This window comes from Molothrus aeneus, chromosome 7, assembly GCF_037042795.1.
Source record: "Molothrus aeneus isolate 106 chromosome 7, BPBGC_Maene_1.0, whole genome shotgun sequence".
In the NCBI taxonomy this organism is placed as follows: Eukaryota; Metazoa; Chordata; class Aves; order Passeriformes; family Icteridae; genus Molothrus; species Molothrus aeneus.
Genome location: NC_089652.1, coordinates 21,951,007 through 21,974,080, shown reverse-complemented (window position 1 = coordinate 21,974,080; position 23,074 = coordinate 21,951,007). Strand labels below are relative to the sequence as shown.

General features: G+C 35.9%; 1 protein-coding gene across 7 annotated transcripts in view; it reads left to right on the top strand.

The window, feature by feature from the left end:
- SLC4A10 (solute carrier family 4 member 10) overlaps nucleotides 1–23,036 on the top strand; it is a 146,578-nt gene extending 123,542 nt beyond the window's left edge. For 5 of the 7 annotated variants that reach the window (XM_066554075.1, XM_066554077.1, XM_066554074.1 and 2 more), the window contains 11 exons: nucleotides 321–426; nucleotides 3,015–3,176; nucleotides 3,427–3,540; nucleotides 4,063–4,224; nucleotides 6,986–7,237; nucleotides 8,472–8,540; nucleotides 10,743–10,916; nucleotides 11,540–11,662; nucleotides 14,451–14,518; nucleotides 16,169–16,285; nucleotides 20,760–23,036. In XM_066554075.1, coding sequence (XP_066410172.1) covers nucleotides 321–426; nucleotides 3,015–3,176; nucleotides 3,427–3,540; nucleotides 4,063–4,224; nucleotides 6,986–7,237; nucleotides 8,472–8,540; nucleotides 10,743–10,916; nucleotides 11,540–11,662; nucleotides 14,451–14,518; nucleotides 16,169–16,285; nucleotides 20,760–20,826 — 1,414 coding nt within the window. In that variant the 3' untranslated portion in view covers nucleotides 20,827–23,036. Of the gene's footprint in view, nucleotides 1–320; nucleotides 427–3,014; nucleotides 3,177–3,426; nucleotides 3,541–4,062; nucleotides 4,225–6,985; nucleotides 7,238–8,471; nucleotides 8,541–10,742; nucleotides 10,917–11,539; nucleotides 11,663–14,450; nucleotides 14,519–16,168; nucleotides 16,286–19,810; nucleotides 19,859–20,759 lie in introns of all 7 variants that reach the window. The other 2 variants (XM_066554079.1, XM_066554078.1) reach the window with 2 other exon arrangements.
- The last annotated feature ends 38 nt before the right edge of the window (nucleotides 23,037–23,074 follow it).

Genomic DNA, 23,074 nt, shown 5'->3' with positions numbered 1-23,074 from the left:
CATATTCTCAGTATTTCAAACTGTTCTCAGAACTATCAATAGACAAGGAAGAAAACAGGTGGTAAAACTTAATGTGATCAGTGGTTGGAATATGTCACGTTACGTACTATATATGCATATGCACCTCACAGTAAATGATACTCCAGTAATAGCACTGGCTACTGGACTACAAACTGCTTCAAAGCATGCATTTACTGAACTCCTTTGAACTAAAATTATCTGCCAATGTAGAGCATAATTTTAACGTATCTTAAAATTGATAATTAAGATTAATATCTGATATATCTTTCATTATTAAGGAAAAATATATTTCTTTTCAGATGCAATTGTGTGGAACCAGAGCATCCTAGCAATAAAACCTTACAATACTGGCAGGACTACAATATATCTGCATCTGATGTGCCATGGGGGAACCTAACTGTGTCAGTAAGTAAATTTTGGAACTTAATAAATAAAGGCATAGGCATAAATAATCCATCTTACTGCAACAAAAATATTTCAAAAAATACCAATTTTCCTGCTCATATTTGTTCAAATAAATAATAAAAGATACTTAACAAAAATTAACATGAACTTTATAGTGTTATCTCATTTTGTAAGCTTTTTGCAGCAAGTGTGTGCATTTTATGCCCTGCTTTGGAACCTTCTTGACACACTAGCACAAGAGCTTGGCTGAGATTAAGTCAAACATGTCAAATGACAATGAATTTGTCCTAAATTCTGCCAGATGGCAAAACCAAAGTTCTCTTGTGTAGAAAGAATCAGAAGCATTTATTTCCCCTAAAACACTCTTGCAGTAGTTCAGGCTATAAAAAAGAGGATGGGGAGAAATTTTTCTTCAATGACCACTTTTTTCTCACGTAAATTCTGTAATTTCTTTTCCAGGGGAGGAAGGGGATAAAGCTACAGTTTAGTGAGGCTTGCATGAATGTGTAACAAGTTTCTTAATGGTACACTTTGCTATTTTAAAGGATTTTATAATTCAAGTTTGCCTTTTTCAAAGTGACATTTACAGCTTGATTAAAATGTTGTGTTGAGATTGGGCCACCACTTTTTTTTGCAAAGGGATCATTTCATTACACAGTCAAAGAGAATTGAATGCAAAAGACACCAGACTGAAGAGATAGCTGAATTAACCAAATCATAGGCACAATCAAATTGAACACTTAAAAGCCAATCCAGTGGACTGTCTCCAGAAGATACTGTTCTTTTTTTTTTTTTTTTTTTCCTAAAGGCAGGAATGCAGAAGAACTCGTTTTAAGTAAGAGCTGTCTTCCATGGCTGCTCTGTCTTGCTTCCATGCCTTCCTCTGAGCAGGGACTGCTCCTCAACTCTGTTGGTGTGGCAACAGCAGAAAGAAAGTTGAGAACTGCTGGCCTGAGGGATTCCAGCAGTCCAGAATGAATATTCTCAAAATTGCAGCACACTCTAAGAGCATCTGTGCAGGAGCAGACTCCTCCTCTCACTTTCTCAGATCTCTGACAGTGTTTTTCAGAGTACATTTGCAGCTGAGGAGATTTAAAATAACAGATTTTGTTTTAACTATAAATGTAAAAGACTGGCTGCATTATATAAAACCCTTAAAAACTTCTGTGAAAGCTTATTACCAAAACTTGAGTTTACATAGGTAGCAGTATAACTGACCAACTTTTCCCATGAGTCCCTGTAGTTGTCAAAGAAATAACTGATTTTTTTTGTTCTTTTGTGTCTTTGTTTCTTGCAAGCACCATCAAGAAACTTCTGCTCTCGAGAACTGCAGTAAGAGATTAGACATTGCTGTCTGTAAATATTTGGTCAGACTCACCCCATTATGTCTCTTTTACTGCTCATATCTTCTTGTATCTAGTTGAAATGTTTCAAGTTTCTGAAGATCTGGATTCTCATTCTCTCTTAAAACCCAATGATTATTTTTTGCTTTCAAGACAAACCAAGTGTGAGCAAAGGATTTTGGACCAAGTATTATAAGAGGATTTTGGACAAATGTGAAGAGGATTTTGACAAAATCTCTTCAAGAGGCATATGATGAACTTCATCCCAAGTTTACTACTCTTGTGCTCTTTTGTCTCACAGTCATCAAATAGCAATTGTGTTTTTTTCCAAGACAATCTTTTTTCAAAGCCAGAGTTTCCCATATCAGGATAATTGCGCAGTGAGTGTGATGCGCCAATGACACACTTGATTTAATACAAAAAGATCCTGATCTGGCAGGATATTTCTTTCTGGAATCCCTGATTTCATGGGTGCTGCATTTAATTTTTCTTAATAAGTGTGGAGGGATTGGAAAGGAGAAGGAAAGGATTGTGAGTCCAGAGCTTGTAGCTCACATTTCTAGAGCTACTCTTTATGATTTTAGATGACCAAGGGCAGTAGTGGAGAAGTACTGGAAATGCTTTCTACTGTATCTGCATATTGATAAAAAAGTATATTAAATATAATTGATCTTAAAGGTTTAGGGTTTTCGGGCATTTTATCAGCTCTTGTTGTCAGAGAGAGATAATTTGCAGGATGTGCTGCCCCCGTGTGGTATTAAATGTATTGGGCTTCTTTTAGGCCAATGCCACGCGTCCTAAATAGCTTCTTCAATTGCTGGGGCTGTGAAGGGAAGACAAAAAAGCAGTTCTTGAGAATGCACCAGGAGCAGACTTTCTCTTTGTGCCTTTTGAACTTTGCTTTCCACATTTGGAGAGCGTTTGTAAGTGTAAATCTGTATTTGTACACAGAAAATAAATCAGTGTACTTTCTGAGTTTGACAAAACCCTGTTTTTATGTTAATGACTTTATTTATGGTATGTCTTAGCGACTTCATCATTTAATATGGCTAAAAAAGAGATTCCTTTGGGAATTTTACATGCAGACTAGATACACACATAGTGAGTTTTAAGTTTTAAAAGAATAAATATCTAGAAATTGTTTTACTATTTCTAGTAATACAAATTAGGGAAGAAATTGGGAAGAAAATGTTAGTGTAAGCATGGATAATTTTTAGAACAACACTGTTTTTCTCTCCCTGATAGGAATGTAAAAAGTTTCATGGCGAGTTTGTTGGGCGAGCCTGTGGTCATCATGGCCCTTATGTTCCAGACGTCCTCTTCTGGTCTGTCATCCTGTTCTTCTCCACAGTAACGCTCTCATCCACTCTGAAGCAGTTCAAAACCAGCCGGTACTTCCCAACAAAGGTGTGTGCCCTTATTCCAATTCCAAAGTTGCCATTAGTCATGTCCAAGTATGAATTCCCTCTGCATTGCAAATTCAGTTAACAGCTGGTGAAGTAGACAGGGCATCTTTCCTCTGTTATAAACTCATATCAGAATAAGCATGGTTTTACCTGTAAGCTAAAACTGTAAGCTGTACTAAAACTGTGAAGAAAAATCTTAAGTCATAGCTGAATGTTTTAGTTAAAATTGTAATTTCTCTCAATAATCACAGGTACGCTCTGTTGTCAGCGACTTTGCTGTCTTTCTCACTATTTTGTCCATGGTTTTAATTGACTATGCCATTGGAATTCCATCACCAAAACTTCAGGTTCCAAATGCTTTTAAGGTAAGTTGTTAATAAATTGCACTGCTTTATCATCTCGCAAAGTAATCTACTCTGATGGGTTTATAATTGTTTGTTATCATTATCGGGGAGTAGTGATTGTATTTTAAAATTTTTGTGTTCACAAGTAAATATGCAACCTCTCTGATTTATGGATCATGTAAGTGAACCTCTCCCATCAGGGTCTTTCATGCTTCTTAATGTTTATTTCCTCTGTAGAAATTAACAGGACTTGAATCACCCAAATTCTAAACTATTGTAATGTTCTGGGGCTTCCTCCAAATTTTGGGTTTACTGTATCAAGTGCAACCAAGTCTTTAATAATCCAGATGATTTTATTATATATTTTATTATATGTAATTTCTTGGCTTGGCATCAAAGGAAGTCTAGCATGTTTTTTAGTGCTCTATATAGGTTGGTTTTAGAGGAAGTCATATCCTAATAAGGTTTTGTTTGTATTCTTGTGAAATTGAAATGTGAATAATCCTTACAGTTCTGACTGGCCATGCATGACTGTTTTTGTAGCCCACCAGAGATGATCGTGGCTGGTTTATTACTCCTTTGGGGCCTAATCCTTGGTGGACAGTGATAGCTGCTGTAATTCCAGCCTTGCTTTGTACTATCCTTATCTTTATGGACCAACAGATCACAGCTGTCATTATCAATAGAAAAGAACACAAACTAAAGGTATTCAGTCAAAATTTATACTTTCACTGTTGTTTTCTGCTTCAGATTATGTAATGTGCATCCATCTACTTTAGTATGCTAGTTTGTTATATATTATATAGAACTCCTTTAAATTTTTATGCTTTTTTCTTTGTTGGTCTGTGTGGTACCTGTGCCCTGTGTCAGTGATCCACTGCCTTACAGAGGACTTTATGAATATTATTTGGAATACAGATTCTGAGTTTAAAAAGTGCTGCCTTCTGTGCTTTAGTAGAAGTAGGATTCATTCACTAAAAAAATGACTTCAAGTTAATAATCTCCTTAAATACCACAATATTAATTGCCTCCTCAGGTATTGACAGTGTTGTTCTACTGGATGGATTTTTAAAAACTACTCAGGGGTTATTTCATAATAAAAGATTTTTTTTCCTTCTCTTCATCCTTTCTGTGGTTCTACCTATCCTTTTTTTTAATGCCCTTCCTATGTTAAAGAAGGGAGAAGAATAAAACTGAGCCTTAGAGGCACAATGGGTTCTTAAAACAACATAGGACAACTTCCTGCTCTGTTCTCTAACACTTTAGTTGCCTACAGATGGAGAGAGAAAAAGGGACATCACCCCTCTGAAAAACTGTTGGGCAAAATCTAGCAGCAGGTTTCTGTACATGTATATGCAGCAAGCTTAGGCTTTTTTTTGACATACTTTTAATAAGCAGCAATCCAATCCCAAGTTGCTTTAGCAAATGCATTTGCAACCTTCACTTTGCATTGCCTCTTCTTGGATGATTGTGACATTTGATATGTTCTTTTTTTGCCCTCTTTGTCAGCCTGGCTCTTCATGTCAATCCATAGCATTGCATGTGGTTAACTTGACAGATGCAGGAATTTGCTGCCAAGCTTTGGAATGTGTTTTTTCAGCACTGGCATCTGGGAGTCAGATGGTCCTCCTGGCTGCCCCCTTGTCTTGCTGCGTTTTAGTTTTGCTGGGGTCTGGTGTAGCATCACCTGTTGCTATGCTTCCTTTTCTTCCCATATGTCAGGTTCCTCAGATCATGTATGAATGTGAGGAAATGCTCTCGGTTTCTGTATGCATTAGCAGATACATTCCTCATAAATGTGTCAGAAGGTAAAAAAAGGTGTCTCTGTTAGGATTTAGAATTAAACTCTTTCTTTGAGTGCATTGTGCCTGTAACTAATATCTGTGTTTGACACATCTCTGAGTTTGTCAAGATGTGTCTTGGAGATAAGACTCATAAGCATTTTTGGGGAGTGAGGGAAGGTTGCTAAAGTTGATTCTCTTCATTTTCTTTACTTTTCCCCCTTTTTAAATAATGTAAGCAAATAAGATGGCATTTTCATTTTGATATATGGCTTACATTTTCATAAACCCAGACGCTTCCCATTTTAGAAGTAAAAGTTGTCTTCATAAAGAAATGATTTGTTTGCTTCCAACTCATTTTCCCCTCTTTTTTTATACTTCCCATAGCAAATTCTGGATAGTGCACATTTCAGCTTTTGGCAGTCTCTGTAGCAAACCCTTCCAAGTTTAGTTTAGTTACTTTTTTTATGTCAAAAGGCATTTGCATGGGTTTACAGGCAAAATTATGGTTCAACATATTCACATTGTTTGCATGAACATCACTGTTTCATCAGACCATGACACTGGATTTGTTGCCATATTGCAAAGTTTTGTGGAGATGGCTAACTACCTGACTTTTTAAAAGAAAATAGCCTCAGCTGCGGCTTGCAGCTGTGAGGATGTACTGGATACTTGCTAAAATTGAAGTGAAATATCCCACTCAGCTATGGTTCAGCTATGGTAACAGATATCTATAGAACCAAGCTTGATGCATTTTTCTTTTTCAAGTGAAGGCAGTCATTGGAGGGTTTATCTAAGATTCGACCAAAGGGTTTTATGCTTGAAAGCAAACCATTATCTACCTGTTGGTAAATTTATGTAGCATTTGACCACTACAGAAGTGATCCAAACCCAAAGGTTTTATATTGACTTTTCCTATGGATATTATGATGCTATGTTTGAATAAGGAAACCATCAAAGCAGTTTTTATATTTTAATTTAAATTTTTAAAGTTTAATTTTAATGTTTTAATTTAATAGATTTTATATTTTAATTTAATGTATCTTATTTTCTAGCTATCTGTTCTTATCTAAGATTGAAAGTATGTTACTGAAAATGTATAACATGTGCTTACCATCTTAAAAAACTTTAGAAGGAACACTGTGGTTTTATGGCCCCTTCTAGCATAAAGGGACTTAGCAAATGTTGTGGATTTTTATGTAGGGACCAGTAAAAATACATACTTTTCCATCTCTTTGTAAGAATGGAGGGGAGGTCTATTTTGATTAGTGCAGTGGGAAGTTGGCAGCACAGCTGGATGTTCTACTCACTGTTATCCAGAGAGGACACTTAGTTAAAACAGAAAATGTATGTATTTTCCAGTGTCTCACCAGTATCCACTTTATAAGCAGGAAAGCTGTTTGGTGCCCACTGTAGAGTGGATTTGTGGTACATTTGACTCACAACTGGAAGGACTCTGGTGACATTGAGCACTGAGTGTGAGCCAGTAGGAATTCCCCTTAGATAACCAGTCTGCATCCCTACTGACCCAGCCTGGATAACACATAGAAGGAAGCTCTATTTTTCCTACAAGTCTCAAAATTTTCAGTTGTCTCTAGCTGTTCATTAGGAATGCCTGCCAGGAGCATTCTCCTTAATTCAGATGTCATTTTACATCTCCTTTCCATCCTTACTTTTCTTAACAGAAAGGATGTGGATACCACCTCGACCTACTCATGGTGGCAGTGATGCTTGGTGTGTGCTCTATTATGGGATTGCCATGGTTTGTTGCAGCCACTGTGCTCTCCATTTCCCATGTGAACAGCTTAAAACTGGAATCAGAGTGCTCCGCTCCAGGGGAGCAGCCAAAATTTCTTGGAATCCGGGAGCAAAGAGTCACAGGGCTCATGATTTTTATCCTTATGGGCTCATCTGTCTTTTTGACAAGTATTCTAAAGGTAATTTGGGGAAGTAAGGGAAAGTTAAAGAATACTGCACTGAACAGTTCACTGTTGTTACTGTATTATCTAATGAATGCTCTTTCCAGGCACATTACTAACCAGCATAATGTTACAAAATGAGAGTTTAAAGTGGAATTCTAATTTTGCTTAATAAAGTGCCTAGCATTTTTAAAATAAAAAACTTGTAATGAAAATCTGGCCTGACTGAAGTCAAAGGGAATTCTGCCATTGGGCTGTATTCACACTTTGTCAATACTTTGGGCCCATGGCAAATTACCATGAAGCAGTCTCGTTATACCAATTTAAAATTTATTTAGATAATTTAAAAACATTTTGTGGTTTCCAAGTAATTTAAAAATATTTTCACAGTTGCAAGAGAAGTTCTATGATTTGTTTCTTGGAAATGAACAGAAAAATTATCTCATGCTTCCTGCATACTCAAGACAGCTCACCAGTGTCCTGAAAAAGGGTGTCTAGTCTAGTTGCAATCATATATAATACCCTGTATACATGTAGTACTTTTTAAAGAATTATCTGGCCTCTGTGAAATCAGTGAGATTTTTGGCACTGGCTTTAATAAAACCAGAACTTAGTCTTGAATATTGTTGCAGTGAGGGCAATAAGCCCTTAGAAATTGTACTTGCCAGCAGTATTTTATTAAGTATATCATAAAGCCTTCACTTTAAAAACACACAGAACATGCATTTTGTGATTTAGTATTTCTAACAGATTCTATGGACATACCCATTTGCTTACACAGTTTATGCTGTGAACCTGAACATTTAAATAGTCTCTTTAAAAATCATTCCATCCATGGAATCATTCACCCATTTTTAAATGTTTACAGGACAAATATTACTTTTAGCAGTAAGAAGTATTTTGTGTCTCTTGAACAGTTTTCTGAGCTGTCTTTAAAGTAAAGAATTTAAGTATAAATTAAGGCTTTCATTTTTTTGTGTAGTTCTGTTAATTGTATTAATAGGGAATTAAGTATATTGTAATAACTGGCCATGAGAGGAAAATAAAACTACAGAGCCAGATTCTTCTTTTGCTTTATACTCTGAGAAACATTATTAATTTATAATTGAGTGACTCTGAATTTACAACTTGTCTGATTAATGCAGGCATATGGCACTTCGTATTTCAACGGTTTTGAATGTCTTTCTAGAAGTGTTTAAAACTGTTAAGTAGTATTTAATATGCTCTTCTCTTTCTCTGCTTGTTTGTGCAGTTTATTCCTATGCCAGTGCTCTATGGAGTGTTTCTTTACATGGGTGCTTCATCTCTAAAGGGAATTCAGGTAAAATGGATTTATGATGAGTGTGTTATTGATGATGATTTCTATAAAAAAAATTACCATTCTTCTTATATTATTGTATTAGCTTTTGTGTATAATCTTAAAGGAATGTTGCCAACCTTAAATTTTTGAAAGTGACTTCCTAAGAGGAAAATGGATTCTCTCTAAATAGAGTATTCCCTTTAGGTAATGTGTTCAGTTTTACCCCCTATTTTTGGGTGCTGATTTTTCTGTTCTCTCTTGTTATCAAGAGAATTTTGCTGAGCCTAAAAACTGAGTAATAACTATCAGGGGCTCTTGCCTCTCTGCTGCCTGCCCATTCTCTTGCTTGCATGCTGCCTTTTCAAGCTCCTTTGCAGGGCTACATTTATCTTGAACTTTGCCTTTAGGGCAAACTTGCCCTAAAACTAACATAAGTGAAATTTTGAAGGTCTTCCCTGTGCAGATAAACACTCCAGGCAGGGAGGGGGAGCTGTTGCAAGCCACAGCACCTCAGGGGTGAAGGGTCAAGTCCAGTGGAAGGGCAGCATTCCTGCAGTGGCCTCAAGTAGGAGTAGCTGGCAGAAAGCTGGCATTCCAGCACTCAGGTTGGGGTTGTGCTGTGCTCTCTTTCTCCTGGCTGACTGCAGCATGAAATGGCACAGTGTCAAATCCTATAGCCCACGAGGCATCAACACACCTTCTGAGACAATTGAGAAATCACACAGTGAAAACACAAGTTACACTGTGTAAAAGGTCAAATACAAAAAGCAAAGAAAATTTCTGATTTTTTTTTCATTACATTTGGTTGCAACTTACCTCCATTTATAGGCAAAACTGGGATTATTTTTTTTGACTGGTGGTCTCTATTCAGAGACTCTTCTTTTATAACTTTGCCTATCTCTTATCCTTTGGGTTAATACTCTCAGAAGTGGAGTTTGGCTTTTACTGAGGTTTAAATAATTTCAATTTAATATGGTTCAGCTGTTTCTCAGAACAGGGGTATGAGAAAGTACACTACGCTATTGAGGAGTGTTTTTAAGACATGCTGAAATCTGGCTATTTTTACTTGGAAAAGTGATAGCATCCCCCTCCTTATCTTCCTCCTCCATGCTGGGATAAGGAATAAAGATTTGATAAGATGGCTTTTGTGGGAGGATGTGCTTTTTGCTGTTTCTGTGAAAAAGGAATATACTCAAATCTGGCTAAATTATAAGCCTTTAAAAAAATGCAGTTTGCACATGCTCAATAAAAATTTCCAAATCTTGTCATTGTTGAAGGCTGTGTGAATATAGTATGGCTCATCCATGCAGGGAGAATTGGTGTATCACCATAATCACTGTGCCGTGACATAAATGTCTCAGGTCAGTATGGAGCCAAATAGGTCTGAAAAATAGGAACCTCTCACAGACATTCCTAGCAGCTTTCTGGCTTTCATTCCTTTTTTTCTGGTTTTGTGAATAAAGTGAAATATGGAGAAGAAAACAGCCTGGGATAAAGTGTCTGGTGAAGTAAAAGAAAATTGTTCATTTGCCGGAAATAAAAGACTGCAGAGGTCCCTCCATGAACAGCTTTTTATGTGCCAAAGGAGGTAGAGCTCAGTTGTTGAAAAAGGAGTCTAGGATGTATTAGGAAAGAAGTGTGACAGTGCACATGCCCAACAGGATCAACCAGCTTCCATTCAGTTGGAGTCACAATTGATTCAAGACCACTCTGGAGTCTGGCTTTGCCTGATGTTAAGAGTTCATGATTTCAAAATAACCACCTTCTTTTTGTGTAACACCCAGTGTAGTAACAATGTGTGTGATGGCCAAAGAACAGGGTATTTCCTGCAGTATAGAATGGAGAGAATGTAAGTCAGCAGAGTTCAGTGTCTCAGCACACCTGCAATACAACCTGGGGAGGCACATGTGTATTCAAATGGAAAGGCACTGAAGTATGACTGAGTAATTAAACTCTGCTTAAGTGACACGTTTCTTGTTCTTACTCTGATGGCTCAGTGGGGAGAAGACAAGTCCTTTGCCACTGCTGGACTAGCCTAGATTAAAGCCTTATGGTTGTTACTGAGGGACTCTCTTCTGTGCTGCTGAAATGATGCAGTTTTTGCCTTTAGAATAACAAGCCAGATTCTTTGGATATTCAGGATCTCTTAGGCAGTGTGTGAATGCCAGCATAGATGATCCTACACCTCCTTTTGATCCAAACGTGTAAAATTTTCTCTTTCAGCTTTTTGACAGGATAAAGTTATTCTGGATGCCTGCAAAACACCAGCCAGATTTTATTTATCTAAGGCATGTTCCTCTTAGAAAGGTCCATCTCTTCACTATAATTCAGCTGAGTTGTCTTGTGCTTCTCTGGATTATAAAGGTTTCAAGAGCTGCCATTGTCTTTCCTATGATGGTATGAATTTTTTTATTTCCTCTAAAAATTCCTAATTATTTTCACTTGTGGATAATTATTATTGAAGAAAAATATAATTTTGGACAGTTAATTATAATGTTGCTTTGATTCTGTGTTCAAGGAAAATTTATAATGTATTAAGTAGTGAAAAATTTGACATTTAACCTGTGCTTTGAATCCTATGTGTGGATATCCCAACTTATATTCTCTTAGGGAAAATTCTTCTCTTAAAGAAAAAATACTAAGATTTATTTGACATTTTTTATTTAAGGAATATTACTAAATCCTGTTACAGAAAGAACATTCACTCATTAAGGAAGACTGCTTACTGAACTGAGGAGCCTAACAGTTCTGTGTCTTGGGATAAATAATGGTTTATTTATCTGCTGCTTAAGGGATTTCTCTGATGATAATAGGAAATAGAATATATTTACTGACCTCAGTGATTGTTATGCTTCAAACCATACTTCATTTGAACAAAGAAATAGCAGCTGTTAGCTTATTCAAACTAAAGGATAAAATTCTAGCTACAAACTGGTCACTTTTGAAAGAATTCCTCTACAAGTCTATTTGTCTGTTTTACTTACTTAATTTCCTAATTCTTTAAATTAATATCTTTTCAGGTCCTAGCTTTGGTATTTGTCCGAAAACTCATGGATTTCTTTTTTACCAAGCGGGAGCTCAGCTGGTTAGATGATCTGATGCCTGAGAGCAAGAAAAAGAAACTGGAAGATGCTGAGAAAGAGGTAGGTCACGGTTTCAGGTTTCTTTGTCTGTAGCAATTTATCAATTTCTCCTTCAGACATGTAGAGAAAATTCTGTAAGGCACATTCCATGTACCAAGCAGACTTGTTAACAGTATCTAATTGATACTGTTAATTGATCTATCTACTTGACATATATGACAACTCTATCTAATTGATACAGTTGTCATATTTTGCATGAGTGCTTTTAAGGTTACAAATCTGATAGGCTTAGGTGGGGATGTAGATTCTTAGGCTGCCATACTGTCATATAAAATATTATCCACAGTACTCCTGGGGATTGCTTCTGAGACCCACTCAAATGGTGTGCAGAGATGAACCTATGCCTGTAGGAAAGCCCTCAGATCCCAGCTCTGGGGCACTTGGACGCTGCACTGGGCTGGGTCTCATCCCTGCAGGAGAAGCTGAGGAAGGCAGTGCAGATTTTAAGGTGTGTGGATGTTCCAGCTGCCTCTGAGCCTTACACAGGGCACAAGGCATCACACTGTGCCCTTTCTCAGCAATGTCATGACCCTGTGCAGTGTCCCAGTTACACTCTGGGCCAGAGCTGTCCTTCTGCTCCTGCAGAAACAATTCACTTTGAAATGAAAAGGTCAGTGACCCCGCTAACCCCGTTAACCAAATGCTCAGACTTGCATCCTGTGGCATTACCACCCAGGTGGTTGTTTCAGATCTGGACTCCTAATCTATTTCAAAGAATATACTTTTCAGATAATTCCTTATCAACTTGAAAATTATCCTTAAGAATGCCCTGGGACATGATCCAAGACCAGTGAAATATGTGTGTTAAGGCTTCCCATTAGTAGCTTTATTTGCAGAAATAGGACATCAGCTAATAATTTGAATGGGTAACTACACAAACTAGATTACTCTGCTTTTAAGATTGATTCTTCTGTGACCTTTGACAACTCCCTGCCTCATCCTTAACCTGGTAAACTCTTACCTTTGATTTCCTTGACACATTCAACATACTGTCATGGAATATATTTTGGGGGAAAGATTTTACCTATAAGAAAAAAATCCAGATGATTATTTACTATTTAGTATGTGCCTATAAAACTACCAGGCTGAAATTAAAATATGTGAGTCATTGTTTTCTGCCTTGAATCAAAGCAGACCAGAGAGATGTTTCATCACGGTGTCTGTTGTCATCACAATTCAGAGTAACCAGAAGTAACCAAGGTAGCTCTCTTCATGTGGGTCTGGTTATTGGAAAGAATTCCTTGTTATACTTATGTTTTGCTTATATGTCACTTTCCTTCCCTTGCTTGATAGGATAGCATCAGAAAACAAAACTGGGAAAATCTACTGGCGTTACTTTATTTCATTCACTGTCTATTTTGAGAGGTTATTTTTACATATTTTGGCATTTCTAAATATTTAGAGCTATTATTAAAACTGTTCAACTGTCAAAAACTTATGAAGCTGTGAAGCCTGGAAATGACAAAATTAACTAGTAATAAAAAACTTCTGACATGTAGCCTAAGGAATTAATTGGAGAGTTGCTATCACACAGCTTTTAAAAATAGAAGTATTCTACCCACAAGAATATTCAGAAATGTAGTTGACAGGATCTGAAACTTACTTGATTGGATCCTAATTTCATCACTTAAGTTGTTTTTATATTTTTAGGTCATGTTTTTTTCAGGGCTTTGTACATTATAGTGGATATGATACGTGCCTTCTCCTCACAGACCTCCTTTGGAAGCCACTTTGATGTTAATCAATTAAGTCTTTCTGAGACAAGAATGAATAAAGAACTTTCACATTTGAAGAAAAGAAATATTGTGACTTTTGAAATAGTTATAATAATCAAGCATTGAAGAAACAAATTTCTGAGCAGAGAGAACTTAAATTCTACTATTTTGGAAAACTGTACTGGCTCTTGCTGCTAATACCAAAAACCAGTGTTTGTGATGCACGTGGGGCTTTGGTGATCTGCCAGAAAATGATAAACTCTCTTTTTTAGCCAACCCATGCGTTCAGACAGGCACTGGTGAAAACTGTTACAAAGGGAAACTGTTATAAAGGGAAGGAAGCTGTGGAGGTCTCTGGGTGTCTGTGGGGCTCACACACACACTGCAACAATTTAGAGCAGGATTTAATGGTCACCTTCCTGCCAAGGCTTGTTAACTCCTAGCTGTGCTTATCCTGACCAGGGGTGTGGACATTGGGAATCCTCTTCTGGAGGTTGTTTTCCTTTGTTCTTGCAGGCAGGACATGGCACTTGAGAGCTGCTCCATTCTTCTCCCCTCCTGCTAAGGCAGATTTGCTAAATTTGTAATTACTTTACATATGGTTTTTGGTAGACTTATCTCCTAATGCTCTTCAAGTGAAAACTAATTTTGGGTCTCTTGTTTCATTACCTTTCACTGAAAAATCAGTATTAAAATCAGTATTATCAGTATTAAAACTGTGTGTACAAACTTAAATAATCTTCCCTAATTTTTGCATGTAAACATCAATGCATGTATACTGTTATCAGTGTTATTTAAAATTCACCAGACAGTTGTTCACTCACTGTTGATAATTCTCCTCTTTATTGTTATAAAACAATGCTCTATTTGGCATTGGAAAATACCATTAAGTGAAGATACAACTTTTAAAATAGAAGGTTTTAAATGTCAACTATTTAAGTAAAAGTTGAAAAGTATCTTACTTTAAGAATTTCAAATAAATACTTAAAGAAAATGGAAAGATGATTAAAGTACAGAAATTTTACCTTTCACAATTTCATATCCTGTCTCATGTCTAAATTCCTTTGTTCCAGGAAGAGCAAAGTATGTTAGCAATGGAAGAGGAAGGGACTGTTCAGTTACCGCTAGAAGGACATTACAGGTAAAATATACCTTTCCTCTTTTAGGTGAGTTGCAATTAAATAAAGTAAATTTGCCACAATATTTATTCATAATTCTTACTGAATATCAGGAGAATGTTTGGTACAGATACTGAACCATACACTGCAGCATTTAACAAGGTCAGCTCTTTTCTAGTCTTTCCACACGATCTCACATTCCCTAGTAAAAAGACACGCTAGCTGGAAGCCTTCCATTGGACAGGACTGCAGGATCAGACTGTTCACAATGAGCTTTGGCTTCTGACATGCACAGTGCAAAAGGAAGATGTAGAGCAGGTCAAACCCTTCACCCTGATGCAAGCAGGGATCCAGGAAGGATTTTGAAAACGCTGCAGAAAAACTAGGTTCTTACAGTATTACATTGTAAAACATTCTGATTCAATCCTGTTATGTAAGATAATGAGTGAATCAAGAGCTGTCCTGGGTAGATAAAGCATAATGCAGGGTTGACACAACTAAAAAAGCATGAACATCTATGTTATAGATAGTAATAATACATGTTGCTAGTCCATAAGGAATGAATATAATTTAAAGTTTTCAGAAATAAATTCTTAATAAAAGTTTTGAAATATCTGGTGACAGAAACCTCTGCGTGAATGTGCATTCATAGGAACATCATCTCTGAGTGGCCTTCTCTCTAATACTTTAACACAGTTACCATAATGTCTCCTAATGCAAATCAAGAGATTTGTAACTGTCTCTGAAAAATCCCAGCCTATTCCTTTTAACTCATCACACTACTAATGGTCTGGTTATTTTCTTGTTTTGTCCATACGTTCTTGTTGTAATTTATATTAGCAATATGTAGCTTAGTTTATCTTGCAGTGTGATCTCTGTTGGTCTCCATTGTGTGTTGACATTGGTAGAGTTGCCTGGGTAATACCTAACTCTGTACTGTAAGGGTTGCAGTCCTGTAGCTAAAAGCAAGAGTCAAGATACTGGTGATTAAAGTGGTTCCCCAAAACAAACAGCAAGTTTACTGAGGGCTTACTGAATGCTAAGTAACCATGAAGTCAGGAATAATGTACAGGCAACCCCTTAAAACATTTAAGTGTATAAATGCATGTTTGGAGCAGTCCAGGTAAAGCAAAGAGCATAATGGCTACAAAGTGCTACTTAATACTACTGATTTGCTTAATTTGGGCATTTTTATTAGCTCTATTAAATTAAATATAAAAATATTTTTTTTCTTAAATATTTTATTTTGTTAAGGCTTTTCATTGCTTTTAAAATAGTTTTAAAAGTAGGTGGAGTTTCAGAGCATAAGTAGGACCTTTTGGGATTGTGTTTAATCCAGTGATGCCACTTTCATGCTGTGAGATCTTAGGCAGTAGTTAATTTCACACTTCTTTATTTTTCTCTTCTTTATTAGTTGGTAGTGACACAATAAATTTTATTGATGTTACTGTGATTAATTGCTGTTGGAGGAAGAAAATACTTTATAAGATGCTAAGATGTTCTGAGAGAGTATTTAAGTAATTGTTCAGGACTTCTGAAGTTTAACATAGTCTCTTAACTTATATTGCACTTATTCTCATCACTATCAGTTTTCAAGGATTTTTATTGAGTTAATAAGTAACAAGACTGATTGCTGATTGTTTTATTGTGTATTTACTTTCATTCTTGTCTAGAGATGACCCATCCGTGATAAACATTTCTGATGAAATGGCAAAAACTGCTGTGTGGAAGACATTGTTGATATCCTCAGAGAATGCAAAAGATAAGGAGTCAAGCTTTCCTTCTAAAAGGTCTTAATTTTTTTAAACTTCATTATACTTTATATATTGATGTCAAACCAATATTATAGTATTTTACTAGGGATTAGAAAGATTTTTAGCATTTTGCAGTTTTATTTCTTATGTCCAGTCGTAATATTCTGAGCTCAAAACACAAATTCACTATTTATTTAAAAACATAAATCACAAATATTTGCATGGTACTTAGTTATGCTCCAGTGGAAAATGAAGCTGAGCATGCCTGATGCTTGTGTAATGAACCACCAGCCTCCACCTGGATATTGCATTTGTTCTGCTTGCTTTTGTTCTTTCCTCTTGAGAAAAAAGTGATCATCACTGCCCTGGAAATAGCTGTATGAAGAACCCAGTACTCTGAATGCAATCTAATAATATTTGGAGTGAAAATAATTTTATGATTGCATTATTTCTTTACATTTTTCTGCCTACTTCACTTGTACTCAAAACAGTTAAAGAATCTTAGAATTTAGTCCAGTAAAATGAAGACACATTATTTTATCTGTGCTACAGAGTTACGACAGGAATAAGAAAATATTAAATTCAAGCATAGTGTGATTTTCTAAGAGAATTTTTTCCTCTGCTTCCATAAATTTAAAATGTAACTATTTTCTATTTAATTGTTTTGTATCACACTTCTGTCATAAGCTCCCCTTCCTAATCACTCTAGAAGCTGATTCCCCAAAGGTAAGACCCCGACCCCAACCTTTTCCTTGATTGTGTCTTCCAATTCAAAATGGTGTCACCTTGGAACCCAAATGAGTTGACTTTGTGTAGTTTTTGGGGAGACAAGATGAGAAAAAAATTCAAATAAGAATGTAAAATGTCTTCATTAAAGTCCCAAATATTAGAATTTGAAATTTAGTCTGTATTTAAAATAGTGTATTTAAATAGTGTAGTATATCAAATGTCAAACTCCATTTATTCCTAGTCATCTTTTTTAAAATGCAGAATTATATTCTGCCCATTTCTAAATATACTTTTCAAAAGCCTATGTTTGAAATAGCTAGTCATTGTTTCAAGGTGAACAGATGCAGTAAGAAAACACTTATACTGATAGTGTTTTTTAATTTTGTTACCCCAAAATGGCATGCTGCCTTTCAGAGTTGTTCCTTTCCCTGTCTGCATAGACAAGACTGAGCAGTTGATGACCAGAGAACCTTCATTTCAGACACCCATGGAGCAGCCCACTAATGTGGTCATTTTGATAATATTTCACTGAGAGTCAAAATAGCCCAGTTCTTGTTTGCCTTCCACCCAACACATGGACTGAAAAGGATCATGTCACTGAAATCAGTGTGGTGCATGGGAGGAGGATCCACTGGAGGGTTTTCTTATCCAAATGCCTCTGCTGTCCAGGCTGTGAAAGCCTGGAGAAAAAGAGAAAAACCTGATGTGGTACATTCACAGCCGCTGGGTACAGAGGAGTCTTAATTTTCCTGGTGGATGTTGCTTTCGTTGGTGGTATGACAGATGATGTGAATGTGACCCTCTGAACAAAGAGCATCCACATAGATTGTGGCTCAGATAAGAGATTTGCCCTTTAAACTGCAGTGAAATAGAAACTAATGAAATAGAAAATAATTTTCTAAAGATCTAATTTTCAATTTGTTCTTGTATCTTTGCTCGTGAAAACCAAGACTCAGGAGATAAGATTTTTCTTGTTTTAGATATTAGTGTCCTATTATAAACAAACAGCTTTAAAGACTCTGAAATCCTGCATTTTCAGGTACTCTAGCTTGTCTCAGATTCTGAGAGAGGAGTAGATTCAACAAGCTTTAACCCTGAAAGACTTTTTTTCTGATAAGCAAAGCCATAAGCAACTTTAATCTTAAGTCATATTAAGGATAGAACTACAAAAATATTATAGAACATAATGCATGTATCATTAAATAAGATATAATTCAATCCTAGGTAATTAGTAAGGAAAAAAAAAAGGCTTGGAATGGTAGCAGTTGTAAGGATAATTCTTGCAAATGATCAAGATCAGCAGTATTAGATTAACAATTTCTGCAGTGATGGGGTACCTTATCATAGAGAGGGAAAAAAATCTCATTTTGAAATAAATTTTACTGATACTTTGTGAAGTTCAACTACATAACATTTAGTATTCCCTTTCTGCTGTCAGTTCTGCTTCCTTATATCTCAAAATATTATAAGATGGGGATAATTAAATTGTGATAGTATACTATGATTTTATGTAATGCCTATTACGCAAGGCATTGACCAATTAACAAGAAGTTACTCATAGTAATTAAATGCTGAGTTGACTTGGCCAATTATAAACTAAGATCATCTACAAAAAAAGATTTTAGACAGGAAGGGTTTATACAAATGACTTCCCAGTCTGATGCATGGATAATTTCTATCACAAGATGTGCCCTGGCCCTGATTCTGTGAAGTAGCACAGTGTGAGAGAGATCTTACATCCCAGGCTCCTGAATGCTTTTACCTGTCTAAAGAGAGGACTTACAAGGGATTCAGTCAAGTTGCCTAGCCATAGAGGCACCTGAACTTTACAATTCTCCAATCTTTTTATTTTTGAAATTCTCAGGGACCTAAAAGTCTGCTTTTGAGCCTTTCTTGGTAGAATGGAACACCAAGGCACTTATCTGAAGCACAGCCCTCTTTGGTACATGTAAATAAACATTCCTCTGTCTTTGCTCACAGTATTAAGCCCTTCAGAGAGCAATTTCAAAGCATATGCAGATCTGACCATGGACAGGAGATAGCTGGTCTTTTAAAGTATTTAAAAGACCAGCTGGTCTTAGCTAGTCTTTTAAAGTATTGGAGGAAGAGGCATCTGTCACTTTGTAGATGATATGAGTGAGTTTCCTTTTCCACCTGAAGATATGAAAATCCCACATCCCAGACCTTCCTGCTCAGGCGAGTTAGGCTACTCCCTTGGCAGGGAGGAAGAGAGCTCCAACCCCTTTACAGATCCACCAGTGATGCGTTTTACTGGAAAAAGACTGGACTTGTCCTTTTTTTTTCAAATTTCTCAAGGCATTAAAGCCCACATCTGCAGGAGCTGCTCAGAGATGTGAATCCTAAATAGAAGGAAGATTTTCCTGGTATCCCAGAGGCACCTAAAACGTGGAAATATTGTAGACTGTAAGGCACACAACACCTCAGTGTTTGCTTGTACTAAGCACAGGTAACTCCCTGCCTGCTGTACTGCTGCACTTACAATTCACCCCCCTTGGAATTTGTTTGCATACCCTTTGTGTGCAGAAAGTGTAACGTACCCAATTCTATCACTGTTCTACAGAAGGTGACAGATTTGGCAGTTGAAGTGGCAGAAGTTGGTATTCTTTAGCTATTTCCATTAACACCTCTGGAAGCTGCCATAGGCATAGAAGTAAGCTTTGGCTGAACTGAATTGTATCCTTAAAGCAATTTTTACGTGAAGAAAAATGTCAAATGATTGTAGAATCGTGCATGAATCGCCGTAAGAATTTGAGAATTGATCTTGCTTTCTTTAAGCCTTGCGTAACTCAGCCTATTTCTCATTCATTCTAGTTAAGGAATTATTCCCATGAAACCTGGTAGGTTATGTGCTTGCTACAGGTTTGTTCTCAGAACCATCTGGTTTTCTTTAGATACCCTGCCACTCTTTGTTGAAGGCTTGATTTGCCTGTGTTGTGGAAGCCTCTTTGCATTTTCATGCTGTGATTGAGACTCATTGGAAGAACATGACTTTTTATTTATTTACACTGTTGTAAATTAGGACACTCACACACACAAAAAATCATCTGCTTTGCACGTATATTGCTTTCTGTAGGCAAATCAACATTGTTTTAACTGGAGAAAAAAAAAAGCTGAATCCAAATTTGAACTCTGGTTTAGTGTTCTGAATTATACAGCTTGTGTCTGATCTTTCAGGCTTTTTTTTATTTCCTTTTAATGTATACATGAAGAAGTATGTATTACACTCCACATGGGGAATATTGTCTCTGCCCATCCTCCCCAGACTTCTGCTCTCCCCAATCAAGACTGAAAGCCAAATATTTGTTGGATATTGGCTTGCATTACTCTAGTTCAGAAGCATTCCTCCTAAATGTACAGTTGAACAAGAGAATACATTTTAGAAACAAGAAATACTTACTGTGACCTCTTGTTTGTTCCATTTAAGAATGTCCCGGTATTGTCTGAGAACTGTACCATTACCATTATTTAGTAAATTAAGTTGTATTTGCCAAAAAAGTAAAAATAAGTGGCTATCTTTGCTTGCATGCTGGCTGTCTGTACATCTTAAGTTCTTTACCTACCTTGTCACTAAAATGCTGCCTGATGTCTTCTACACCATTCAGCACAGAAATTTTCACCTGCTTTCCCAGTTTGTGCCATGAAGCATGAAAAATAAAGTATCTGTGCAATGTTGGTTTTCAGGTAGATTATATATGTGGTTGTGTGTGTGTGATAGTGCTACCGTAACTCTATTTTTTTTGTTTCCCCCTTCATTTCCTAGTGCTGAAATCAGAAAAGAGAAGAAAGCTGACTCAGGGAAAGGTGTTGACCGGGAGACTTGTCTATGACTTGCTCTTCAAGTAATTTTTTACAAACGAATTAAAGGAGTGCCACAACCACTAAATATAAATTATTTACCTTGTAACTTTTGTCTTTCATCTCAAACTAGCACAGGTAATGTAGTGCAATACTTGTCTCATTTCACCTTGTCTACCTTGTCAAGTATCAATGTAAATGTCTGCAGTAGCCAATGCAAAAAATCTTTGTGTTCGTTGCTGATCTTGGCCATTTATCAGTACTTGTATCAGAAATGTAAGAAGCAAATTTCTTTCAAATTCAACTTTCCTCTTAATAGGTTTGTACTGTATTTTGCTACTTTTTCTGTGTGAGAATACTTAATAATCTTAATTCAAGATGAACTTGAAAACCCTTGTTCCAATTTTTTTTTTAATCACCTAACTAGTAAATGATTTCAAGAGACCCAAACTGACGAGCAAACATTAAAAAGTTTATAAAATAACAAGTGATCTGACCCTGTGAACAAACTAACAAGGATACAATTTCCTCCCTAATCTGTCCATTTGAAGTCATGGATTCAGTTTTGCAATGTGAATTGCAGGGTCAGATTATGTATTTGTGAAGTTTTCCTTGATTTAATACAGTGTATTTAATATTAAAATTTGTATGTAACTGGAACATAGTCCTATATATATATATAAATATATATATATAAAATTATATATTAAAGCATTTTCTCACCTCAGCTAAAGAACACCACCACATCCTTTGATGTGAAACATGGGTACAGTATTTCTTAAAATGCAATTTGTGATTACGGTATCTTATCTTGTATTGTATGAATGTTGCCATGGTAGGCCAAACAAATGCATTTTGTCATTAATCAATCCATTATTTTATAATAGGGAAATTTTTGTAGATACAAACTATACCCCACATGCAGTTTTATCACCTGCCCAATGATCTTCCTTTTTATTGCCTAAAATTCAGCCACATAAAGGACATATTTATATTGTCTTCTCTCCACTAACAACTGTAAACCTCTTAGTTTCAGAGATTGTGTATAATAATTAAATGGGTATCCTGCTGTTGTTTTGTTACAGCTCTTTATTATTCCATCAAGTACATATTGATTAAAAGATAAAAACAACATTGCAAAGTAAAATGTGGCTTTAAGGCTATTACATTTTTTGTAATGGATTTTGTTACTGCCTGATCCTTCAAGCTGTTCTTTTGTGTAAAAGACTGCGAGATTAGGTATTGAATGAATAGGGATGTAGAGCTGAAGTTTTATTGTGTTATTTGGAATTCACTGATTTTTAAATTTTTTAAGATAAATTTTTAAATTATTAAAATGAAAGCTAACTCTCAGTATTATGCTGTAACTTTGAATCCTAAAAATAAGAATTGTAGTCTTGCAATCTTCGTAAGAACTTATCCATAGGGCTCTAACATTCCCCAGCTTTCCCAAATATGCAAATTTTCTATACACCTCATGAACAAGTTTTCCCATTCAGCACATTTAAAGTATTCCAATGTTTTTGTGTGTGTGAATATGTATGTTTTACTACTTTAGCCATAAATAATTGCGTTTTGCTGCAAACTTAATAGGGTCACTGTTCTAAATTTACCTTAGCATTATCAAAGCCCATTAAAAGCCATTTTTATGGAGAAAAAAAACATCTAATGGACGCAAAGAAGAATTCACATCTAATTCAATGTTTTGTATATGTAAATTTAGGAAAAAAATGCTGATGCATTAAGGTTAAATGCTTTGTTTTGTGTACTTGATGATAAATTGTAAGATACCAATTGTTTTAAGGTTAGTATAGAAGCTCAATACTGGTTTGTCCTGAAAGCAGCCTGATGGTGTTTTAACATGTTGCTGACTTTGTTACAGATAATGTATACAATCAAAATGTATTAGCTTCACTTGACCAACTCTTAGAATATTAAGAAATCAGTGTATTCAATGGCATTCTGTATTTCTGTTCAGTATTTCAGAGTGGTTTTATTTTAAAACACTCTGGTTTTGCGTGAATTTAAGTGCTTTTCCAATGTTAATCTTAACGTTCTGAAATCACACACAATGTAAAGCAGAAGTAGTGCTATATTTACTTCTAATTTCATATTCCTGCTCAAAATTACTCAACTTCTTGGATGTAATTTATTACAAAAGTTTATGTGTACATGTGAATAGACTACTGTGTTTTTCACAATTAAGATATGTTATGTGAAAATAAATATTTATCCTAACTAATTTTCAATTTTATTTTTATACTGCAAAACCCAGAAGAG